The sequence below is a fragment of the Emys orbicularis genome, chromosome 5, assembly GCF_028017835.1.
Source record: "Emys orbicularis isolate rEmyOrb1 chromosome 5, rEmyOrb1.hap1, whole genome shotgun sequence".
Taxonomy (NCBI): Eukaryota; Metazoa; Chordata; order Testudines; family Emydidae; genus Emys; species Emys orbicularis.
In genome coordinates, this window is record NC_088687.1 from 30992451 (window position 1) to 31018256 (window position 25806).

The 25806-nt window shown below is 42.5% G+C and overlaps 1 protein-coding gene across 2 annotated transcripts in view; it reads right to left on the reverse strand.

Moving 5' to 3' along the window:
• Positions 1–25806, reverse strand: part of MCUB (mitochondrial calcium uniporter dominant negative subunit beta) — a 92188-nt gene that overhangs the window by 3244 nt on the left and 63138 nt on the right. For both annotated transcript variants that reach the window (XM_065405218.1, XM_065405219.1), the window contains exons 2-5: positions 9534–9609; positions 8887–9057; positions 2187–2291; positions 1547–1707 (exon numbers count right to left, since the gene is read on the reverse strand). In XM_065405218.1, the coding sequence (XP_065261290.1) occupies positions 1547–1707; positions 2187–2291; positions 8887–9057; positions 9534–9609 (513 nt within the window). The remainder of the gene's footprint in view (positions 1–1546; positions 1708–2186; positions 2292–8886; positions 9058–9533; positions 9610–25806) is intronic.

The following is a 25806-nucleotide window of genomic DNA, read 5'->3' on the forward strand; positions in this document are numbered from 1 at the left end:
AAAAAAAAAATTCTAGTAATTTTTTTTTGACCAATAGATTTCTTATGGAGCATATTAATACAGAATTTTGAGTAATTCATTTAAATTACAATACAGAACTGTATTTCCTGCACCCATCAGAAGCAGTGCAAAGGCTTGTGAGTGTCAGGAGTAACAGAGGAGCTGAAGGAGAGGGAAGGAGCCTGGAGTGAACCTGGAGGGTTGTTGGGTGTGGGTAGAAGTAGTATGGAACAGGGTTTTTTTTTGGGGGGGGGGGAGGAGGGAAGAGGGGCAGGATTGTTAGGGAGTTGGGGAGCCTCCCCCATGCAGACCCTGGCTGATCCCAAGCCTCTCCCATTCAGTCAGGCACATCTGCCCCGTCCCCGCACCCTCCCATCCCAACGGGTCCCTACAGCCTCCCTCCCTTGTTCCCATGTGGCCATGCACCCCACTCCCATTCAACCTCTGGCTCAATGCTGTCACCCCACTAGCTCCTGAGCCCACGACCCAGTCTGTCTCCCCAGTCTGTGACCCCCCCAGCCTAACCTGGCTCCACGGGCCAGGTGCTATGATGAACTTCTACTCCTGGGGGAATTCTGTGCCACTGCGCGCACACAGAATTTTTTTCCCCCACAGAAAATACATTCTGCCCAGAAGTGCTGCAGTTCCATCTTTTGCCCACCAGAGGCTGCTGTGGCACCAGAACAGCCCACTGCATTCATGCTGTTGGCTTTTCTGGCACCACAGTGGCCTCTTGTGGGCGAAAGGCGGAACTGCAGCATTTCTGAGGCAGAACAAAATAAAATTCTGTGGGATACATGTATTCTGTGCATGTGCAGAATTCCCCCAGGAGTATCACTTCAGGCCTTCCCTGCTTTGAAGGCTTTGAAAGGCTCCACTCCTGCATGGAGTACAGAGGGGATGAGCTCTGCTAGGCCTTCATCTGGCCCTCCATCCACACCTTCAGGACTCTACCAATTGGATTTGCATGCATCAGCTGACGCTGCCTGATTTTTCAGAGAGGCACTTTCACAGCAGCTCTGAGATTGCTGCCTTCAACGTGAGGTCTGTTCGCACCCCATCAGACTCTTACTGGTCTCCTCCTCCTTATTCATCACTTCATGTCACTTTAGCTTGGCCTGTCTTAGATTCGCCATGTTTGCCCCTTTCCTAAGTTATGGTCATCATTAGTCCGATCCAACTGGCTGACCTGGTGATAGCGTCATCACAGAAAAACAACACTTTTTTAACTCACTAGTTATTTTTCTGTGATATGCCAACATCACTCCGGACACCCAACCAGGTTCAGACAAAGTAACCAAGCAGTCCAGGGTAGTGCCAGCTCACCATAGTTTTTCTCCAGCTCTAGAAATTCTCAATGGGATACGCCACGAAACAGGAGAAGGAGGAACTGGGTTGGAAATAATCCTGCATATGGACTGGCCATCACCTACCTGTCTGACAAATGAGGAGGGCGTGGCCCATTCATTCATGCTGGAGCTGTCACATCATGGAAATTAGTTAAGAGAAATTTGTTTTTATATTTAAAAAAAAAATCCTTCCCAACCTGCTCAAGGGGTACCAGCTGTTCCCTTAGGTGGTCCAGTTTCTGAAGCAGTTCTCTCTCTCTCCTTAACTGGTGGTCTTCTAAATGAAGGGCGATGAACAGTCTGTGAACCAAGGATTTGATATCTTCTGCTTCAGCAGCATGCTCTCTACTCCACTTCTCTGAAAAAAGACCACGGTTGTCATAAGAGAGACAACGTGGGTGAGGTAATATCTTTTATTGGACCAACTTCTGTTAGTAAAAGAGACAAATGTTCGAGCTTACACAATGACCTCAAGACGACCTCTGTGTATCCTCGAAAGCTTGTCTTTCACCAACAGAAGTTGGTCCAATAAAAGATATTAGCTCTCCCACCTTGTCTCTCTAATATCCTGGGACCAACATGGTTACAAGACTGCAAACATGGTTGTCATGACTGGTAAGATGTATCGAGCAATGCTCTTAAGAAAAAACAGTCACTGTTTTAAGAGTGTTTATATGAGGTCACAAACTGAGGCTCAAAGGGGAGATGAAGCCAGACTTATTTTTTGTGGGGACTGCCATGATCTTTTTTTTAAAAAAATAGACAAAAATATGCCTTGGAACAGATGTAACTGGATAATCAGATTTATTAAGACTTTAACACAGCTGTGGTTCTTACCTTTTACAGGGACTTGTACACTATAAGTTGTGTTGTTGATTACAAGTTTGAAGTCATTCATCAACAAAACTTCCATCAATGCTGTAGCAGGGATCTTGCTACCATCTGCAGCAGAAAACAGGAAGGCTTAAATCCTTAACACAAAATTTACTTTATTAAAAAAAAAGAAAAACCCGCATTTGCATGTGCCCGCATTTTATTTGACCTCTTTGGCATAACTCACTATTGCCAGCAGCCTCCCTTTTATTTCAGTTTCAAGGACAGATACTGTAAAGATAAAGCTATATTTAAAGACTCTTTACCTGTGTCAAGACCTTAAAATTCTCCATTTTACCTAGCACCAAGTCTTGTTTACTTTTAACCATTTCTTTTTGTATTTTGCTTAGTCTGGAAAATTAAACTAGTTAGATCAGATTCACTTTCTAGACAAAGAATGGTCTTGTGGTTACAACACAGGGCTCTGCCTCAGGAGATCTAGCTCCACCAAACGTATTGAGGGACCCAGCTAAGTCAAAGTTTCTCTGTCTGTCTCTCTCTGTTTTCTCTTAGTTGGAGATGATTCTGTTAAGCTCTCAGAAGCATTGAGAGGTTAACATTAATGTTTGCAATGTTTTGGATGGAGGATACTACAACATAAGACTGTAAGACCACAGAAATTCCACACAAGAACTCAAGGATTATGATGCAAAGTTATTTACAACCTTAATTGTAGTATCACTACTGTGGCTCCATTTCACTTTAGTTGGGATTTATTGTTTGAAACCAGAGTATCAATCACTGGAGGAAGAAAGATGAAGATGTATCTCCTTTCCAGGCCAACGTTTTACTATTAAGTTGACAGCCTCTTCAGCATGGCTATAGAAGTCTTATATTTTCAGTCCTCATTCACACACACAATTTTGGTTGAATCCTGAATAAGATTTGTTGTAAACTAAACACACCTCACTCAGTTACAGATTTCCTTTTCCTGGATGAGTTCTTCTATCTGGGCATAGAGAATTTTGGCATTCTTGTTCTCCAGATTTTCCTAATCAGTCAGTACAGATGGGAAAATTTAGTGCTTATACTTTCAATACATTTTTAAAGCAGGCTTTAGCTTTGATTGGGAGCAAGGGGTGTGTATACTGAATAGTCTTATTAAGGGAGGTAAGGGGGCAAAAAGGAGACCGTGCACTGGCCTCTGTAGAAGAGAGTTCAAACTCATTCTCATCCTTTTGTCCATAGACTTGTGGAAGTACTTATTGGCCCATCAACAATGAAAAATAAGGGTAAAAATCACATTAACAGTTCACATGAATCTGAACAACTATTTAAGATTGCAGCCAAGGGAACAAAACAGATACAGCATGGGAAGGGCTGAAAGACAGGTGCAGACAGAGGACTTCTCTAAAACAGTGAAGCATTGAAAATATTGATACATGAATGGCATATATAATAATCACTGGAGTGTAGGACTGTTTTGTTGTTCCCCTCCACCTCAATCCCATTTGCTTCCATAAATCTATGGTGCAAACTATTGACTTCAGTTTGCTTGTTGTACTGATGACCCCAAATTTAGGAAAATACGTCATCACAAGCTTAAGTCCACTCCTAATGGTTTTAAGGACACGTTTGCTGAACCTGGGCCTAAGCACCTGAAATAGACAGACTGCCCAGGAGATGTAGAAGAGTTCCAAGAAACAGGAAATCTGGGCTCTGGTTCTGTCTCTGCCACTGACTAGCTGTTTGATCTTACCTCCAATTTCCTATTAATAATTTTGAGACTTTTGGCTGAGAGGTGCTATACGAGTGGGAAGATATAAGTATGATTCCTGACTGAGCATATTGGAGGTTTTATCCTGCCATGCTACAGTCCCAGACTTTCCATCTGTCTCCATGTGCCTGCTGTAGAAGCACACTGTAGATAACTCCACACCTTCACTTTCTCATTGGCACGCTGCTGTCTGGACCCATTTGGCAGTATCTGCTGAGATTTCTATTAATGAGCTCAAGAAGCTAACACACCAGCTGGCTCTCCCTACCCACTCTGTGTGGGAAGGGTGACAAACTTGGAGCACTATCACTTTCATCCAAAAAATTTAAATTGTGCACATCCACTCAGTTTTTCAACATTTTACAAATGTCACCTTAATAATTTACATGTAAATGAGCTTCAGTAGTCTCATTAAAATGACATTTAAGACAATACTTCAAAAAGGAGCACTTGTTTGAAAGCGCCAGACTGGATTTCTTTTTCATATTTCATGCAATATTGAGCTTTATTAACCTGTCTAATGCTTTGCTAACTGGAGGAAAAACAGAAGAGCATTGGAAGCCTGAAAAACATAACAATTTTCTGTACAAGGCAATTTTCCTTCCCATTTATCATACTGCAGGTGCAGAGATGTCAACAAAAAGCTTTTCTTTGTCTAAATTTATACAGTGCTAGAATGATATCCACAGAAAAAGTTAAGTAAAGTAAACAAGCCAGTTCAGGTTATCTTATCTTTTTCTAATAATATAGTGTTAGGTTAGATCTTTCTACTTTCATTTTATCTACTAGCAAAAACAGGAGAAATATCTGCATTTAAATCAAAACCTCCTGGGATATTCATTTCTTGTTTTAAAAAAAATTATAGATAGATAGATAGTCACATTTTAAAATGTAATAATCCATAGTGTTTGGCTAACACTTGTCAGTATAATATTCATTTCCTGATAAAGTAAATATAAAAGTTATTCTTCATTGTTACAATTACTTGGTATTTGAAGGTGTGCGGTAGAGAAGCTTAACTATGTCACAACTATTAAATAAATTCAAGCCAGATACTTTATCAGATGAGATGTTTCCATCCTTGGTGAAGTTAGCCATATTTCCTCTAGAATTGGTAGGGACATCTGCAAAATATGTGGCCTTGCAATTTCTTATTGAAGTTAGCATTGTGCACTATATCAACACAATAACTGTGAAACTTGAACTGAAGCTAAGAATGCTTGGTTAACATTAAACTTCTTCAGCTTAATACATAGGGATTGGATTCAGCAGACAGTTACACTTCTAAGTGTAAATATTCCATGTAGACTCCACTAACATCAAGAAGACTTTTTACTGGGGTAGCTGGGCTCACAGATGCACTTTCCGCAGGATCGTGCCCTGACTTAGTTGTTTGCAAAGATGGGGGATAGCCCCACATTACAGCATAATCTACTGTGAAAACTCACATATGTCCTAGTCCAGACAGTTCTGAGGGTAGCAATTTGTTTTCTTGCTTGCAGAGAATATAAGAAAGTGTTATAGAATATAACTTTTGCAATGCCTGTATTTTATCCACATGCTCAAATAGACAGACTATTGCCTTCATTAAATCAATCTACACGCTTTATGGATTCAGAGGATAAAAAATGTTTTAAGAGATGAAAATCAATTACAAAAAGGATATTAAGAGCCTATTTTGTAGTTCAAGTATGATACGCTCTTTTACTCTGGAAAGAAGAAAATCGAAGTTCCTGCTTATAACTGTAAAAGTTTGCAAGTGGTAATATACTGCTTCAGAGATAACAGTGTTCTTATAGTATGAGCACACCACAATAGTGACAGGGTAGTTCTGGTTGAAAAGGCACCTTCATTATTAACTTCTATTTTCAGCAGATTTATTAAAAAAAAAGTTCCCTGCTAAAAAAATCACCTCTGGCTCATAAGCACAAAATTTCAGCCCAAAGGTATACTTTCCACTAGAAAGTCTGCCTGGTTTTGTATTATACAGATGTGAAAAATAAAATGTTTCATTCACAGTTCAAAAACTACAGAAGATGCACATTCTAATAACTTATCAAGTGGTTTTGTGTTAAAGGAGTGTTGTGCCAATAGCAGTCTTTGTTACCAGGATGTAGGTTTTATTAAATTAAAACATTGGTAGAGAAATAAAAAGATACATAGCAACATTTTCAAAAGCGCCCAAGTGATGGTTCAGGTTCTCCCGGGGGCGGATCATCCAGAGTAGGCATTGACACCAGAGTCAGGTGCCTGGAAGAATCTGTCGCTCTTTATCAGCAGCTCAATGTTCTGTGGGGCATGGTGATTTTGTTTCTAAAGGATTTATGTGGTGTATCTTCAGGACAATGCATTTTGCTTAGAGTGCCCCCGATCAGTACTGAGTTTTTAGGGCTGCCTTGGTGCCAGTGATATTGGGGTCTGCTTCCATGCCCAGTCCTTTATTAGCACCCTCTTCTGTGCGCCAGTCTTTGGAATCGCTTGTTTATTAGACAGGGTGTTGGATAAGGCTGGCTTGCCTGTTAACAGGACTCTAGAGCTGGTCTCCCCAGGGTCTCATGAGACCTTCATAGGTTGCTCCAGAAGATGGAGCTTCAACCTTGTGTCCTGTGACTTACACATTCTTGTGGAGAATGACAGCCGCACCAAACACCTGTTCAGCATACATGACTCTCCTAAACAGAAGAGACATTTGTGTCCATCTTTCAGGGGAATGAGACCATCACAGGACATATAGGGCTTGAAGCCACAGGGTGAGTCCACCATGTTAAGTAGCCTGTAGAGGGGGTCTGTACGAGGAAGGAGGTGGGGTGGGGTACAGTCTAACCATCAATACTCAGTCCAGACATGTCACTCTAGATCATGGCAGTCGTAAGTTGAAGAATCAGAAGAGTTCTGAAAGTTTGTAGAAGATTTTTGGGAAGGTTTAGTCAAAGCTAAGAACCACCATGTTGGACAATTGCCAGGTTTTGCCTCATTGCCATGGGCAGTAAGAGACAATTGAGGAAGAGTCGAGGTCACGCCACCCGTTATGTTTCTGAGACTAGAGAACTGCAGTTGATAGGCTTCATAGAAGAAGTGTGTTTTACAGAGGTATCTGAAAGAAGCAGCTTGGCACACAGCAAGAGAGGGAGTTGTAGAACTTCCTGGTGTGAGGGCCAGCATGGAAGAAGGCACAAAGATAGGGGATGGTTTAAAGCAGGAGGGCCTGGGCTGAAAAAAAGAGAGCAATATGTAAGACGAGGTGATAACAGAGTTGTGAGAAAGCACAGTGTTGGGCAAAGGTGAAGATGAGAAGTTTCAACCTGCTGGAAAGGCCAAGAGTAGGCAATGAAGGAATTCAAAGAGCGACACGACCTGGTCAGAGTGGCTGGTAAGGAAGATAGTTTTGGCAGCAACATTTTGAATTGATTGTAGGGGTGTGAGGCGGGAATCAAGGTGGTCACAACAGTCCAGTTTGCATTAATCTGGGGCAAAAGACAATTAAGCCACAGGACAAGGGCTTGGGGAGGGAGAAACCAAAGAGGAAATCTTTTAGGCCTGGTCTACACTAGCAGGGGGATCGATCTAAGTTACGTAACTTCAGCTACGTGAATAATGTAGCTGAAGTCAACGTACTTAGATCTACTTACCAAGGTGTCTTCACTGCAGTGAGTCAACTGCTGACACTCCCCCATTGACTCCGCCTGCGCCTTTCGCTCCGATGGAGTACAGGAATCGACAGGAGAGCACTCGGGGGTCGATTTATCGCGTCTAGTCTAGACGCGATAAATTGACCCCCGCTGGATCGATTGCTGCCTGCCGATCTGGCGGGTTGTATAGACATAGGCTTAGAAACATACAGGAAGAACAAAGAGGATTTTGCAACAAACTGGACATAGGGGGAAGGAGAGAAGAGGGTCAAATATGACACTGAGGCTGTGAGCCTAGGAAACAGAGATTGTAGTGAAATTGTTAACAGAGAAAGTAATACAAGAACCTCAATTTTCCCCATTGTGAGCTGGGCTATCCAGAAAGAGATGCTGACAGACGGAAGGAGACAGGATACGTAGAAGAGATTGTGGTGAAGAGGAAGATTTTGGAGTAACAAACAATGGAAGCATGAGAGGCCATCAAGGGAAAGTATGTATGGGGTTGAAGGAAATAAAAGCAGCAGGCCAATGGCAATATTGTCTTCATTAAGGGGTTTTAAGTTTGTAAAACAAAGTCACTAACCCACTCAAAAAGTCCCTCACAACAAGCCTATAGGTTAATCTCAAATTGCTTATTTAAGGGCCACATACCCATCTTTGAGCAAGTCCTTAGGAATTTCTTCATTCAGGGAATTAGAAGAATTGAGATCTTTGTTCCACAGTGGATTTTGTTGCCAGAACAATGGAACTCACTTGGTTTTGGTTGCAGAACAACAGAAGACAGATTTCTTACCATGAAAAGAAAATCTATGTCTCCAGCTAAATAAAGCCTCACCTATTGTTATTCTCAAGTTGTCTCCCAACCTTTACATCATACTCACAGAAACACTGACAGACACAACTAGTCACATAGAGAGAGATTCTCTCTCAACCCAGTGCAGGGGCCTTTAAGACTAGTGGTAGGAGAAATATTGGGAAAGCCAGAAGCATTAAAAAATCACTGTAAAAAAGATGAGCTTTTTGAAGACTGTATCAAAGAAAAGTACCAGATCATAAAAAGGTTAAATTGACAGGTCCAAATTCTGTATTTTTAATCAGGCTTCTCTAGGGAGATACTGAAATTAACCCATGAAACATCATTAATTTATGATGCTATTAAGGAGTACTAACAATTAAGAACCACCCACCCTCATTAGTTCTATAGAATTTGATCAATGACCAAGAAAAAGAATACTGCCCAAGGCAATTACTCTTTAAACCTTATTTAAGAAAGGACAAGTTCAGGTTATTTTAAACAGGCAGCAGAGTTTGTAAATACCTGTTGTAAAGACTTCTGCCCTCTCAATTCCTTTATCTTCTTTCTGTATATCCTGCAGGAAGGTCCCCACCCTTGTTAACATTGGCTTGATGGTAAACTGACAGCGCTCTTTTCTTGAGGGTAACATAAGGGTTACCACAGGAAGGCCATATCTGTAATTGACAGTTACTTCTGAAAAAAAAGGAAATAAAGCCATATTGTAATGTTTTAAATTCACACTTGCTTTTAAAAACAGAGATGTTTAATACAGAAAGACACATAGTACTTCTGCATTTGTTCAATGTACTGTACTTAACTACAACATAATGCTTCATACTTTAACTTCTGGAACACCATTCATTACCAACAATAATTAAGACCCACCACATGACTGTGAAGCAAGTATCCTTCCCATTTTAATCCTGGGGCAACACAAGCATCAAAAGGGTAAGTGAATTGCTCAAAGTCACTCAAGAAGTCATTGCCAGGACTCAGAATAGAAACCCAATCTCCTGACTCCCAGTTCTGTGCAGTAACCTCTCACCATGTCTGAATGAGAGATACTTGCCGCTATGCAACTGAACTCGCGCACATTCAATGTTTCTAAACAGGTCATTTTCAGAAGGCTGGAATTGGAAGTTCAGTTGATTTGAAAAGAGAAAACCTACCATCAGATGGCACCAGTGTGCTATAGCATGCTGCTTTATGGTGCTTCAGATTTCCAGTTTGCTTCAGACACAGCATCTGCAACAGAGATTTTGGCTTTAAGAAAGGTTGGGACAGAATGTTTCCTTGTGAGAGGCAGTCTCCAGCCCAATATGGTAATCTACTGAAAAATCATCTCCCTAAATACAAAAGGCTTTAGAGACTCTGCTTGCTGGGCAGGACCATTCCTATTTGTCCTAAACAAAGTGCTGTTAGGCTATAGGCAATAATTTACAGATACTCTTAACATTTCAACCAGTATGCTACTAATATCTTAAGATGAAAGCACTGCTCAGAAGTAGAGTAGCACTTCTTTTTGCATTAGGCAGTAAGTACACTGTAAATAACTTGAAATGTTTCTACACTGTCGTGGTTTGTAGGAGAGAATATCACCACTCATTATGCACACAACTGCTTGGAGTTAAGTCATGCAACCTATCTTTTATAATAGTATTTGTCTGTGTTGAATGAAAAATAGCTTACTGGGTACATTTTACAAAAAGATTATATTCTAGATAAGTAAATCACTAAATGGAAAATGCAAGCAGCTGTTTGGGGGGGAGGGGGGAACCCTCGTGACAACTGAGTCTAGACAGTGGGCAGGAACCATACATTAAATACAGAAATACCTTAAATTATTGTTTAAAAAAAATTGGTGGCTGCTAGCCAGTCCATGATTGCTGCATAACAATTCAGAACTTCTTAGCAATAACATTGACTGAAATCATCTCTCCCTGCTCCAAAAGCACAAACTCCTTCCATTTGAGCAAAAGGAGACTCTCCATTAGCAAATTAGGATCTATGACACAGCTAAGCAGTTCTGGTTCCATCCAGCAGAAGACATGCACCACACATGCAGCATGTGGCATAATAGTAGAAAAAAATGTAAGCAATTCATACCCCAGTTTTTCAGAAAAGCATTTCAAAGCAAGACAAAATAAACAGACTAATATGTCCTCAGTAATTTAGTATACAATAATCACAATGTATCAGGCATGTCTCCCTGGGAGCTACTTAAGACATGCCTCTTTGTGTTGATATATGATGAGCAATTACTTCTGCTTCTGCTCATTAATGAATTACCTGTGGCTCACCCTGTCCTGGACATTGTACCACACTGTTTGCATGAAGGTGCAGCTTTATTTCTTTTGTTGCAGATTTTTGGCATCAACTTTGTTTAGACAGTGGACAACCTGCTCGATAATAATCAGTTGGAAAATACTAATTCACTTTATTGATGGCTTAGTTGGAATGAGTTCTTTAGAACATATGGGTGTACTCTTTAGAAGATTGTGTGTATTGTTTGTAATCCACTGGGAAAAAATCTTTGTATACAGTATTTATAAAGATTTAAATGCAATTCTGTCAATAAGCTAAAATGGATATAATTTGGATCTGTTAATGAAGTAATGTTTGAGTGAAACAAAAGGAGTAGCCTCACAATACATATTTTATATAGTTTCTCTTTCTGCAAAGATTTATTCCTGTGCTTCTCCCTAGTGCAAAACTAAGAAACAAACCCCCTGATTATATCTTTTTCTTTCCCTCCTGAAAAACAACCTGTTGATAATCAAACACGAAAATATTTACACAGAAAGAAAAAGAAATGGAGGTAATTCAAGTGGCTTTATTAGCTTTAGATAGCAGGAGAGGTTATTGACTAAGAGTGAAGTCATGCTTTAGGTGATAAAATGGTTTGTTAAATGAGAAAATAGCTGAAAAGGAGTAAACAGTGAGTGGTTATAACTGGTATCTACTCAATGGAAAGAGGTCACTAGTAGATTTGCCCTAGGGGTTGTTTTGTGACTACCCTTGTGAATAAGTCATGTTTGATCAGAATATAAACATATGATAAAGGCTTGCTGCTGATGCTGAAAACCATGTTCTAACAAACAATATATAGCAATGCAACCAGATTCAGAAGGAGTGGGAATATTAGTTAAGCAACTGTCTCCATTTATGCACAATGCTGTTTAATGTACAAAAACATAATAGAAAGCCTGGGAGGGAAAACAACCAGTAGACAGTGATGATAGTTACTCAACAAGACAGTTATGGAGCAGATTGATCAAGAAAGATTTATTTGTAAATACAGACTAATCATTAGTCATCTGCACAGTGTACATAGCTGCAGTACAGAAAGACATAGGTATATCAACAAAGGAACACAATTCAAATCAAGCCAAGTGATTGTTTCTGTGCAAAGCCCAGTTTCTCTGCATGGGAAAAACAAAGGGGTGAGTTAATATCCTTGCTCTGCTCAGGATTTAAATCTGGGGTTCCAGATGTGATTTCAAGTATGAGTCTCTGGCCATTAACTTATCCCTTCCAGCATAAAAGCACTGGGCTATAGTGATTGCACTTCGGAAAGGTCACACAGGTACAATAAAAGTGAATATCTTTTCAAACTACTTGCAATTCATTTGTCACTGTTTTTAAAGCGCCATGAAATCACCACACATTGTAGTAAAAACAAGAAAAGACTCAAAATATGTAAGAGTCAAAAACCCTACAATCTTATTTCACATTCTGCTTCAGTGATAAAGATTAACTCCTTGGAAGAGGTAACCCTAAGCATGTTAGGGATTTACTGCATCCTAAATTTGATTGCCACACAGTAACAAAAGCGAAATACATTACATTCTATCATAAACTTATTTTGGCTTAATCGAGTATCACATCTTCTATTTTTACGGTAAACAAAACCATTTTGCCTACAACACAAACACAAGCGAGTTAGGGGACCCAGTTACAAGACTCTTGCAATGTGATCCTAACTATGTTCTGTAATCAGTCAAAAACTTGTGAATCCAATTATGGAACAATGTTAATTGACCCAGCTGTGTTACACACTGCAAGAGTTATGGACATAATGGCCAGCCATATTACAAACAGATCCCTTACACAATTCAGGCTCAGTGGATGAGCCCTCACAATGAGAATCAGAAAACGGTCTAAACAGATGTCAACCAATTATTTTGCTGACATACTCAAATAATTCTAATAATTCTAATTAAAATATTCTACTAGATTAATACAACTGCCTTTATAGAAACTATGCAGGCTTGTCCCTATTACATCATGTCCATCTAGGTGTTTATAACTCTCTTTACTTATTGGTTTTAGTCAATAAGTCTGGTACTAAACCCACAGGCTCACAGATGAGTAGTTCCCAAGATCACCCTTAATGTTTTTTTATTAAATACTGAACGACAGAGACCACTTTTGCTACCGTTCAGGAGAATAGCTGATATTAATGAAAGACAGCACATTCTTGTTAGCAGTCCAGCCACTTCATTAAGTTCCTTCAGAACTCTTAGGTGTTTGCGGTTTGGACCTGGTTACTTGTTGCTAATTAATGTATCAACTTGTTCTAGACCTCCTCTTTTCACACCTCAATCTGACAGTTTCTCATCTTTATTACCTGAAAAGGGTGGCCTTTGGTAAGTCTCTCTCCAGTATCCTCTTTGATGAAGACTGATGCAAACAAATCATTTAGTTTCTCTACATTTTCTGATATTATCTTCCTCAATTCCCCTTTACCCACCTGGTGGCCCAACAGACCCATTGAATTTCCCATAGACTTCCTACTTCCAATATCCTTAAATAATTTATGTGTTAACAAAATTTTAGGTTAATTGTTCTTCAGATTAATCCCCCCAGTTTCATGTTACATTTTACCTGCCATAGTTTACATTCATTTCTGTTGACTTCATTTGGGCTGAATTTCCATTTATTAAAAAATACCTGATTGGCTAAAATTACCACTTGATGCCTGGCTATTTAACAATACCAGTTTTGACTTGCCATCTTACTCTCTTTTTCATTTAGGAGTCTCAATGCCTTCTGTGACTCAGTGATGGTGTCCGTAAACAGCCTCCAGCCTGGGTTTTAATTGCCTTGTTCTTGACTGATAAGTTTTCTAATTTATTTATTGTAAAGCTCCATTTGATGTTGATGTTAATGCAATAGTTTTGGGTACAGTTCCTTCTCTGAGAACATTGAATTTACTTGTAACGTGGTCATGATTACTTAATTATAGTTGAGCCACTATTTACTTGAGCCAGCTCCTTTGTGTTACTTAGTGCTACGGTGAGAGGAGCCTGTCCTCCAGTGTGCTCCAGAATTAGCTGTTCCAAGAGTCAACTATTTAAGCTGTTGAGAAATTGCTTCTCCAAACCTGGCCTCCAGATTTACATTTGACCAGTTTACATGCAGGTAAGCTGAAGTCATCCCTCATTAAGACGATCTCCCTAAAACAATACACACTCAATATTAGAGCTGCTGGGAACCGGGATTTCCATTCCACAGGAAATTCTGACATTAAGATTCAGATTGATTTTTTTTTAATGTAAAGCTGAAGTTGGAAATTTCCTGTTTAACAAAAAGTCCAAAAAGAGTGTTGATGTGCCACTACCCACATGATCAAAACAAAATGTTTCAGATTGTTTCATTTAGATAAATGTGTCATTTCAATAAAGTCAAACTTTGTTTCAATGTTATCATTTAGAGTCATTCTGTTTAGACTTTTATATATTAAAACATTAATTTTAATATGTTTATATATGATATTTAATTTCAATGAAGAGTCAAAATGAAATGAAATGAAACGAAACAACATCAAAATGAATGAGAAAGTTGAAATAATTCACTTTGCCCTTTTTCCCGCTGAAAATGTGGGAGTTCACATATTCCAAATAAATGTTTCCTTTCCTATGAAACTGCATTTTTTGATAGAAAAATGCTCCATCATAAATTTTTCAACCAGCTCTACTCAATATATATTTTCCTGATCCAAAGCATCAATAGCATAATCCTATTAATGTATTTGTATTCCTCAGATATGGGATTTTATCAATAATTCCGAGAGTCAAATGTGCAGCCTTTAGAGAAATTAACTGCTTCAACACATGGCTATAGTATATACTATACATGCTAGGCAACCTATATTCACATTTCTCTCCTTCCCAAAGGCAATGATAATTTATTATTCTACTTTCCTCTTTCAATACAACACAATGCACTGCTAAACGTAAGCATTTTAGAACCATTTTAATTACACTGCAGTAAAAAGCACTCTATTTAAAATATATCTTGCTGTGAGCCTTTCGACAATAGTAATGTAGTGTTAGAGCTCTTCCTTCTTCATATGAGCAGGTGCGCTCCTATTACTGCAATATCTCAGGTACTCCAAACTGTCACCCACAGCTCTCGTTTAATAACAGTGCAATTATCTTAAAATGTCTGCTTGAGAAGCAAGGAGGAAGAAAACCCAGAAAAAAACTATTTGAGAAATGAGGGACTGGACAACTGAAAGGTAAGTTATGTGTCCTGTCCTTCAAACTGTAATCACCCAGCGCCAAAGTCATGTCCCCAGCATGAATCTCTGCATATGAATCTCATCCAGCCTGTGGAGGAAGAGGGGTGGGGAGAAGATTTATTTGGGCATAAGCTTTCGTGGGTAAAAAACCCACTTCTTTTACTCTAGTGACACCATCATAGGACCCAACCACACCAGCCACATCATCAGAGGCTCATTCACTTGCATGTCTACTAATGTGATATATGCCATCATGTGCCAGCAATGCCCCTCTGCCATGTATATTGGCCAAACGGGACAGTCTCTTTGTAAAAGGATAAATGGACACAAATCAGACATCAGGAATGGTAACATACCAAAGCCAGCAGCAGAACACTTCAATCTCCGTGGACACTCAATAACAGATTTAAAAATAGCCATCCTTCAACAAAAAAAACTTCAAAAACAGACTTCAAAGAGAAACTGCTGAGCTAAAATTCATTTGCAAACTTAACACCATCAATTTGGGCTTGACTAGGGACTGGGAGTGGCTGCTCACTACAAAAGCAATTTTCCCTCTCTTGGTATTGACACCTCCTCATCAATTATTGGGAGTGGACCACATCCACCCTGACTAAATTGGCCTTCAACATTGGTTCTCCACTTGTAAGGTAACTCCCTTCTCTTCATGTGCCAATATATATATATATGCCAGTATCTGTAATTTTCACTCCATGCATCTGAAGAAGTGGGGTTTTTTACCCACGAAAGCTTATGCCCAAATAAATCTGTTAGTCTTTAAGGTGTCACTGGACTCCTCATTGTTTTTCTGGACACAGACTAACACGGCTACCCCTCTGAAACTTGAACGTAACCCTTTTAAATGTAAGTTTACAAGCATTTCTCCCTTCAGAAATGTAAACTAATAGTGAATCTCAAGTTGATTTTTCATTATCCAAAAAGGAGAGTACATTAAATTTAGAGGGAGGAACTGCATATGCTGTTGATATATCTGAAAATGTTTTGTAAACATACAAAGAGACAGGCCAAAGCACTTCTAGCAAGTGAAAAAAGAACCAGGAATAAATCCAAAATATTTTACCATGTTTTCATTGCTCTGTTCAAGACTAGCACACTAACACTCTCTCTTATATCTATCAATAGCAGTATCTAGTTTAGCTTTAAAAAACAAAAAACAAAAATGAATGCACAGTCTCAAGCTTCTTCTCATGCAAAGGACCACTACAAAAGAAGGTACTTCTAGAAAGAATTTATGCCTGCAAAATTAATGGAGTCGACAACCTTTCTGCAAATGAGAGCCACATGTATCTTAATCAGAGCTTTGTAACCCACCAAAAAAAAAAAAAAAAAAAAAATCAGAGTTCACACTGTTTTTCAAACTATTCCCACATAGTTTACACAAAACAGCCATTAGAGTAAAATGCTCAGTAAATTTTAAGCAATCACAGAAATAAACAATGGGTCAAATGTATCCACTCTCTGCAATGCTGTTACACCACTGATGTGTTTGGTCCATTATCCGGAAGCAAGATTAACATAACTCCTCCTGCTCTTCGTTTTCTCTTCATCACTTTTCTTTTACTGGTTTCTCATCCCCGCACCTACCTCTCTTCTCAAATTTAATTGGTTTCTCCATTTCTACTATTTACGTGTATCTACGTATATTACAGCTCCAGTTACAACTTTAGATGTTCAGTTTGGGATATTTTGGAGGCACCGGTACTCGTCAATATCAATTCACTGTGTCATAACAAGAGATGCTGAAAACAGTAACACTAATGTAGGCTGAAAATTGAGAGACAGCCTCCCCACTCCAAGAGCGCTACTCCAGAAACAGTGCCACTACTCTGTAAATGAGCATCTCTGAAAGCACTAGTGGGAGACAGAAAAGAACTGAACAGCAGAAGAGAGCTTCTGAGCACAAGATCCTCCAGGAAGCACAAAACTATTTAGAATCTACAGGTACCCCTCCAGCTTTCCTTTTCAAAGCAAGACGACTGTCAAGCAAGCATGAAAAGGGGGGCAAACAGAATAAATATTGTTACACACGTTGGGTGCATCTGAATGTGTACACATAAGTCATACTTGCGTAGGTCAATGAAGAAATTATACCGTACTTCACACTGATTTAAGAAAATATATTTAAGCATGAAGTTAAATATTCTCCTTTCCACACCTGCACAGTAAAGCCACTATGCAGTTCAGCTGATGGATATATTATTCCCATCTTTTTGGGAGACTACAGCATATTACAATCTATGACCATGAATTTAAAAATGGTTTTCAATCTTATCTTTTCTCCAGAGTTTATTGCACTCCTTCTCTACTGACTCTCTTCCTCACGCTCCCCCTTCTGTCCCCCCCTCCCCACGGGTGAAACCTTGTCACCATTTAAGTCAATGACAAAACCCCTAGTGTCCAACTTTGAGCCTTCCATCACTCTTTCCCTCCTGCTGGATTCCCCATCCCTCTCTTCTTTCCCACAGGGAGAGGGAGGAACAACGAAAGTAGCTTGCGAAGGATTTAAGGTTTCAGAGAGCTGGCAGCGTCATCCACTTTCAAGAAAGCTTACAGTCAGACATTTATAGTCCTCAAACTACAAAGAATCTATAGAATCTTTACAATCTATTTTATTCACAGGGCTGGGGCTGTGATCCAGAGAGAGGCTGAAATCAGGATGAGTCAGACAGTGACAGGAAAGGATTATAGCAAGAAAATATATTTGCTTCTAATCAGGAGGTAAAGTCTACATCTGAAAACTGCACCATCTGTCTTTGAACAGGATTCTCAGTCAAAAAATGAATTTGTTGTAACATACAGGAAGTGTTCAAGTTGTTCCACAGAGTAGATCTCCGTTCTTGAGGTCTGCTTCCATGGACAAGGACCCTGACCAGAGAAAAGCTGTTGCAATCTTTGACTGTAAAACTAATGAAAAGAGACTTTGTTCTTAGAAACAGGCTTAGAGCATGTCCTATTAGATAATCAGCCTGGCTGCTCCTCCCTCTGCAAAGGGTTGGAAAAGAGCTTGGCATAAGGCCACGTCTTATAAATCGATCCCTGAATCGATGCCCGTACTCCACCTCGGCAGGAGGAGTAAGTGGAGTCAACTGGGGGAGCCGCGGCGGTCGACTTGCCGCCGTGAGGATGGCAAGGTAAGTTGAACTAAGATACTTCGACTTCAGCTACGCGAATAGCGTAGCTGAAGTTGCGTATCTTAGATCGATCCCCCCTCCCCCCCAGTGTAGACCAGTCCGTTGGCTCCATCCCTATTAAAAAAATAATTCAGCTCATCTCTAGCAATAGCGAAGCTCTTCAGACTGCCTGCTAAAGTAAAGCTATAATTTTTGCCTTTGTATGTATTTCAGCAGAGATAAGTTAACAGAAAAGAAAAATATGAGTGCAAACCATCAGCTTAACCTGTTCATCCAATGTTTGTTGCTTTACTGACATTCTACCTAACTCAGCCATTTTTCTTCTGAAGAGCTTCTCAGATATCTGAAGCGTATTCTAGAAGATAGTAAAACAATTTTGAGTAGCAAATCAAATTGATTTTTCAATTAAAAGTGACATTTTGTTTAGTTATTTAAAATTGTATTAAAAAATTCAAAAAGTTTTTTAGAATCGCTTCCTTCAGGGTCATCATGTCAATGGGGCAAACGGCAAGGTCAATGCTCCCAGTGTGTGATCCATGTTGTGGGAGAAGGAACCGCAGCAGCCCTGGGGTGTTTTTATTTGTTACACATGGACAGCGGGACAAGTCACTGACACTCCAGACTCATGATGAAGAGTGGACAGGTGGATGCCTGAGGCACCTTATAGGGTTTTGCTTTGGGTTTGTGTTTGGTGGTAGGAAGCACGTAAAGAGGAGAAGGAATGGTGAACAAGGAGAGGTAATGTACAGACAGTGAAGAAGAGTTAAACAGTGAAGGGCAATAGAACTGATAGAAGAGACAATCAAGGAATAATAGCACCAGAAGAGAAAAACATGGACAAAAGCCCATCCTGCCGGGGGGGGGGGCAGGGGGGGGGAGAGGAAGGGAGGGCGGTCTGTCTTAATCCACCAGAGAAAACATGCACTGCCACAGAGAGTAGACCAGGCACTGGAAAGTGCAGGAGCGTCAGGAACTAAGGTAGTGGTTAGAATTATCACCAGTGGAGCCACTCTCTCCAATGACAGTTATCATACAGCTTTTCATCTGCTGCAGTCACAAATCATCTGAAGATAATCTCCCCAGGACCACCAAAACCTTATGATGGCATCAGTCATTCATTACTGAGGTGAACTATGAGCAACTTATTTTTCTCTTCTACAAAGCCACATCCACCCATCACCCTCAGCGCAAACAATCATCATCATCTTCTATCAGATACATATTGCATGTCAGCTTTACTTAAACCATAATTCAATAAGATACATAGGCATGTGCCTAACAATTAAACAAGTAATCCCAGCATCCTAATGTATCAGGGTCATAATCTTCTCTTCCCCATTATCTCTCTCATTTAATAAGGCATCCAAAATTAATTTATTGTAACCCCATGACACTAAAAGAAAAAAGGGCCATGAATTTTAATTGTAATCTAATAAAATGCATTTCACAACAGTTGAACTTCTGCTTTATCATTAGCATTCTGCATGTACAAACACTACCATGCACACCAAAAATAGAATACTTCTTGGCCACACAGAATTGTTAGCTGTGGATCCACCAACAGTGGATCAAGCCCTATCAAGCCCAGCTTTACAAACCATCAGCAGCTGTGGACTCCCACCCTTCCTGCTTCATTGCTCTTCAGATCCCACCTTTAGTTTACAGTAAGGAAGGGAAGTAATCCCAGTGGGAAACACAAGACAAAGTGTAAAATTGTAAAATTCTACCTGCCCACTCACACAGGGTGAACTGACAAGTAAAACATGAGGGACAGATTCTGTGATGCATCTCTCAAGGGGCACAGCACCAAGGGCATGGGAGACAAAAATCACCACCATCTGATGTGGTCCCCAAGGTAAATTACAGAAGCAAAAAAATCAGAATGTCTGGCTTCTAAAGACGCTTCTCCCTTTTCCCTAGTGTATCTGCATTTCCAGGCATCACTTGTCTCATAGAAGTACTTTAAATTTGGAAATTAATGAACACCACACAACTGTCATTTCCTGAGTGACTAGTACTCCTCTACTGCTTTGTTTTTTATAAGGTCTTCTCTTAGGCCAGCTGCAGGCAGAAGCCTTTCCAAAGGAGAAAACACAAGTGATGTAGGTAGGACACAGGACCTGCCACACTGGATCAGGTCAATGATCAATCTAGTCCAATACCCAGTCTCTGACAATGGCCAGTACCAGTATACAGATGTAAGGTTCAGCAACTCTTACAATGGAAAGTTACAGAATAACCTACCTATGGGGAAAGTTAGGCCTTGTCTACACTACGAGAGTACTTCGATTTTAGTTAATTCGACTATGTGGAATCGATATTACTAAGTCGAACGTGTGTGTCCACACTAAGGACAGTAATTCGACTTTGTGAGACTTTGTGAGTCCACACTAACGGGGCAAGCGTCGACATTGGAAGCGGTGCACTGTGGGCAGCTATCCCACAGTTCCCGCAGTCCCCGCTGCCCATTGGAATTCTGGGTCGAGCCCCAAATGCCTTCTGGGTAAAAAAATGTGTCGAGGGTGCTTTTGGGCGCCTGTCGTCATCCGTCCGTCACTCACGCCCTCCCTCCCTCCCTCCCTGAAAGCGCCGGTGGGAAATCAGTTCGCGCGCTTTTCTGATTACTGACAGCGCGGACGCCACAGCAGTGCGAGCATGGATCCCGCTGCGACCATCGCTGCAGTTGTGGCAGTTCTCAACGCCTCGCAGCTTCTCCTCCACCTGTACCAGAGGCAGCTGCAGATCAATCATGAGAGGAGGCTACGGCACCACCGTGACGGCATGAAGTCGGACACTAGCTCCGACCTCTCTGAGAACATGAGACCCAGCGCCCAGGACATCTCGCTGTCACTGGGTCTTGTTGATACTGTTGAACGGCGATTCTGGGCCCGTGAAACAAGCACAGAATGGTGGGACCACATAGTGCTGCAGGTCTGGGATGAATCCCAGTGGCTGCGCAACTTTCGCATGCGGAAGGGGACTTTCCTCGAACTGTGTGAGTTGCTGTCCCCTGCCCTGAAGCGAAAGGACACCCGGATGCGGGCAGCCCTGACTGTCCAGAAGCGAGTGGCCATAGCCCTCTGGAAGCTCGCAACGCCAGACAGCTACCGGTCCGTCGCTAACCACTTTGGTGTGGGCAAGTCTACCGTGGGGGTTGCTGTTATGCAAGTAGCCAGGGCAATCGTCAAGCTACTGCTATCTAAGGTAGTGACCCTGGGAAACGTGGAGCTCATCAGAGATGGCTTTGCCGAGATGGGATTCCCAAACTGCGGTGGGGCTATAGATGGGACTCACATCCCTATCCTGGCACCGGACCAACAGGCCAGCCAGTACATCAACAGAAAGGGGTACTTTTCCATGGTGCTGCAAGCACTGGTGGACCATCGGGGACGTTTTACCAATATCTACGTTGGATGGCCTGGCAAGGTTCATGACGCTAGGGTGTTCAGGAACTCTGGTCTGTATAGACGGCTGCAGGAAGGTCTTTACTTCCCGGACCACAAAGTAACTGTTGGGGATGTGGAGATGCCTACAGTCATCCTCGGGGACCCTGCATACCCGCTAATGCCCTGGCTCATGAAGCCCTACACTGGCGCACTGGACTCAGGGAAAGAACTATTCAACTACCGGCTCAGCAAGTGCAGAATGGTGGTGGAGTGTGCTTTTGGCCGTCTCAAGGGGAGATGGAGAAGCCTACTCACTCGCTGTGATCTCAGCGAGACCAATATCCCCATTGTGATAGCTGCTTGCTGTGTGCTCCACAATTTGTGTGAGAGCAAGGGGGAGACCTTTATGGCGGGGTGGGAGCTTGAGGCAAATAGCCTGGCTTCTGATTACGTCCAGCCAGACAGCCGGGCGATTAGAAGATCCCAGCGGGACGCGCTGTGCATCAGGGAGGCTTTGAAAGCCAGGTTCCTGACTGAGCAGGGTCTCCAGTGACTGTTCACTTTGTGGACACAGATACTGAACCTGCCCCCGTTTCTTTACCCAGTTACTGTTGACTATCCTTCCAAGTTACATACCCCCTTCCCCACCTTCCCAACAAATAAAATCTGTTCCGTTTTGTTACTGAACAAGGTTCTCTTTCTTACTGTTTTCGCGGGAATGTTTTAAACCGGGGACGCAGACTGTGGCGGGGGGCTGGTTTATTGTTTTGATGCAAATGATGCTTCTAAACTCCGGGAATGACAGGCTCCGCAGTGCTGGATTGGTTGTTTCAACGCAGCCTGCCAGCAGTCCTGGGCGGGACTGCATGTATGTGTCGGCCAAGTGACTTTCTGGCAGGGGGCGGAGGGTAACAGATCCCCTGCTGCGTGGCTCTGTGATCCAGGATAAGGACCGCGGCAGAAGATCTGTAACTGCCCTCCCCCGCCACAAAGTCACAGATCAACCCCCTCGCACCCCAGAACATGAAAACCGCCTCCCAGACTGACCAGGGTAACTGGTGACTGTACTGTGTATGTGTCCTGATGCTGGACCTGCCCCCGCCTCTGTAGCCTGCTACAGGTGACTGTCCTGTCCAAGTAACAAACCCCTTCCCCCCCTTCAGACAGAATCCCCTCTAAAAGACACTCTCGGAAACAGTACTTAACAGAAACAGATGTTTTATTATGAACCGCACATGAAAAGGGGGGGAGGAAACTTGGACGTGGGCTATTGTGAGATGGGTAGGAAAGGGCTTTTCAAACTTTGGAACGAGAGCCTTCCATTGCTGCAGCAGTGTGCAGGGGCCGACTGAAAGTTTTAACGGCCCTTGCCGCCCCTCCTTCTTTGGACTTTTGGTGAGGGGGGTGTGGGACTTGGTGGCGGGGGAGGGCGGTTAGAGATAGACAGCAGCAGGGCTCTGTCCTCCTGCCTCCGGTCTTGCAGAACATCCACTAGGCGCCGGAGCGTCTCCGTTTGCTCCCTCATTAGTCCAAGCAGGGTTCGAGTAGCCTGCTGGTCCTCCTGGCGCCACCTCTCCTCCCGTTCCATGACTGCTCTGTGCATTTGTGACAAGTTCTCCCTCCACTGTGTCGTCTGGGCTGCCTGCTCTCGTGAGCACTCCATAAGTTCATAAAACATGTCTTCACGCGTCTTTCTCTTCCTTCTCCTAATCTGCGCTAGCCTCTGGGAGTGTGATGCCAGGCTGGGTTGGGAGACAGTCGCAGATGTGTCTGTGGGAATGGGAAAAAGGGAGTAAATTCCTGAGACAGATAAATGAAGTTGCTAACAAAGAACATAGTCTTTCTCTGTGAACAACACCATGCACTGGACCTTTCACATGCGCACACAGGACAAGGTCGAATTTTCGGCCCTCGCCTTCAGTGCCTGGGGTCTTGCAGTTGCGATCAGAGAAGCGTGGCAGGACACCTCTACTTTTGTTGCAGGAAAACATGGTAAGCCGTAGACTTGTGGCAGCTTAAAAATGTAATAGTAGCACTGGGCTCCTTTCGCACTGAATGCAAGACCACTCTCTGCTGGCAGCAATCAGGGAAGCATGAGCTCTGCCCCTGTCCCACCACCTCGCGGCTGTCCCCGGGAAAGATCACTGTATGCTGCCCCTCTGCCGCCTCCACCGCGTGGCTGTAAAGCAGTCCCAATACTAACATTCCCCTCCCTAATTTAAAGCAGGGCGTCATGTGCGATATAACTCTAATGAGGATCTCGGAGAGCGAGAGGGGAAGAATGCTTCGGGAGACCATGCAGAGGCCAGGGCCGTATGCCGCCATGCTGTGCCGTGCCATGATCCCAGACTACTTACTGGACTCATGGCGTGGGAACGTGTGTTACCACGGTGGACCAGTTATGTTAAAATTACATGTTTAGATGTTTAAAGCACTCACTGCTTGATCCTTCCCCTGATTCGGTGTCCGGGGTAACGGCTGTGGATGGTTGGTAGGGGATCTCGGTAAGGGTGATGAAGAGCTCCTGGCTGTCGGGGAAATCAGTGGTGCAAGCGCTGTCGACTGCCTCGTCCTCCTCATCTCCTTCCTCATCTTCCCCGTCCGCTAACATTTCCGACGAGGAACCGGCCGTGGACAGTATCCCATCCTCTGAGTCCACGGTCACTGGTGGGGTAGTGGTGGCGGCCGCACCTAGGATGGAATGCAGTGCCTCGTAGAAACGTGATGTGTGGGGCTGGGATCCGGAGCGTCGGTTTGCCTCTTTGGTTTTTTGGTAGCCTTGTCTCAGCTCCTTGATTTTCACGCGGCACTGCGTTGCATCCCGGCTGTATCCTCTCTCTGCCATGGCTTTAGAGATCTTCTCGTAGATCTTTGCATTCCTTCTTTTGGAGCGCAGCTCTGAAAGCACGGACTCATCGCCCCACACAGCGATGAGATCCAAGACTTCCCGATCAGTCCATGCTGGGGCCCTCTTTCTATTAGATTGCACGGCCATCTCTGCTGGAGAGCTCTGCATCGTTGCCAGTGCTGCTGAGCTCTCCACGCTGTCCAAACAGAAAATGAGATTCAAACTGCCCAGACAGGAAAAGGAATTCAAATTTTCCCGGGGCTTTTCCTGTGTGGCTGGTCAGAGCATCCGAGCTCGAAGTGCTGTCCAGAGCGTCAACAGAGTGGTGCACTGTGGGATAGCTCCCGGAGCTATTACCGTCGATTTCCATCCACACCTAGCCTAATTCGATATTGCCATTTCGAATTTAGCGCTACTCCTCTCGTTTTCGAGGAGTACAGAAGTCGAATTTAAGACAGCTCTATGTCGAATTAAATAGCTTCGTGGTGTGGACGGGTGCGGGGTTAATTCGATGTAACGGCGCTAAATTCGATATAAACTCCTAGTGTAGACCAGGCCTTAGTGGTTAGCTTATGCCCTGAAGCACCAAGATTTAAAAACCTTATAAATGTTACTGTGGATGTTCTTGAGGGTCACAGAAGTGTCTAATACTTTTTGGAACTTGGATAATATACAGATCTTAGCTGTTTATTAGAAAAAGGATCCAAAGAGGGCTGGAAGGAAGCCACAAAGAGCCAAAGCAGCAAATGTTTGTTGGCTGACCGAGGGAAAAAAAGAGGGGTAGAAAATTTTAAGGAAAGTCTGATGGGAAGTAAGATGCAAACTCAGCACATGCTTTGGAACAAAATTGGGGGGGGGGGGGATTTTTTAAATTTAGACTCAGAGGATAAAAATGTAACAAGATTAGCCTATTTAAAACCTCAATATAAGCCTGGAATTTATCAAAACCTAGCAGCCGATGAATGGGGACAAACAAAAATGCCAAGAAAACAAACCAGACTAGAGAAAGAAGAAAAAGAGATTACTTACCTGTAACTGAAGGTTCTTTGAGATGTGTGGTCCCTATCTGTATTCCACTGAGGGGTTATGCACTTGCATCGTGCCCCTGGAGCCAGAGCTTTTGAAAGTAGTACTGTTTAGCAGTCCGCACAGGAGGCCCTGTGCCACCTCGTGGTCTCACCCAAGGCGATAAAGGGCACTGCGGGCTGCTCGCGTCTCCAGTTCCTTCTCTACCACAGGGCTGTTGACTCCAACAGCAGAGGGGAAGGAGGGTGGGATTGGAATGCATATCGGGACCACACATCTCAAAGAACCTTCAGTTACAGGTAAGTAACCTCGTTTTCTTCTTCGAGCGATGGTCCCTACTGTATTCCACTGTGGGTGATTAACAAGCAGTACCTATGTGGGAGGATGTTGTGAGGAGATTGTGGAACAGAAGATTGCTGCTCCGAATGAAGTGTGCATCACGGAATCATGCACTATATTGCACTTATATGCCAATTGATTTATTTTATAAATTATATGGTAAAA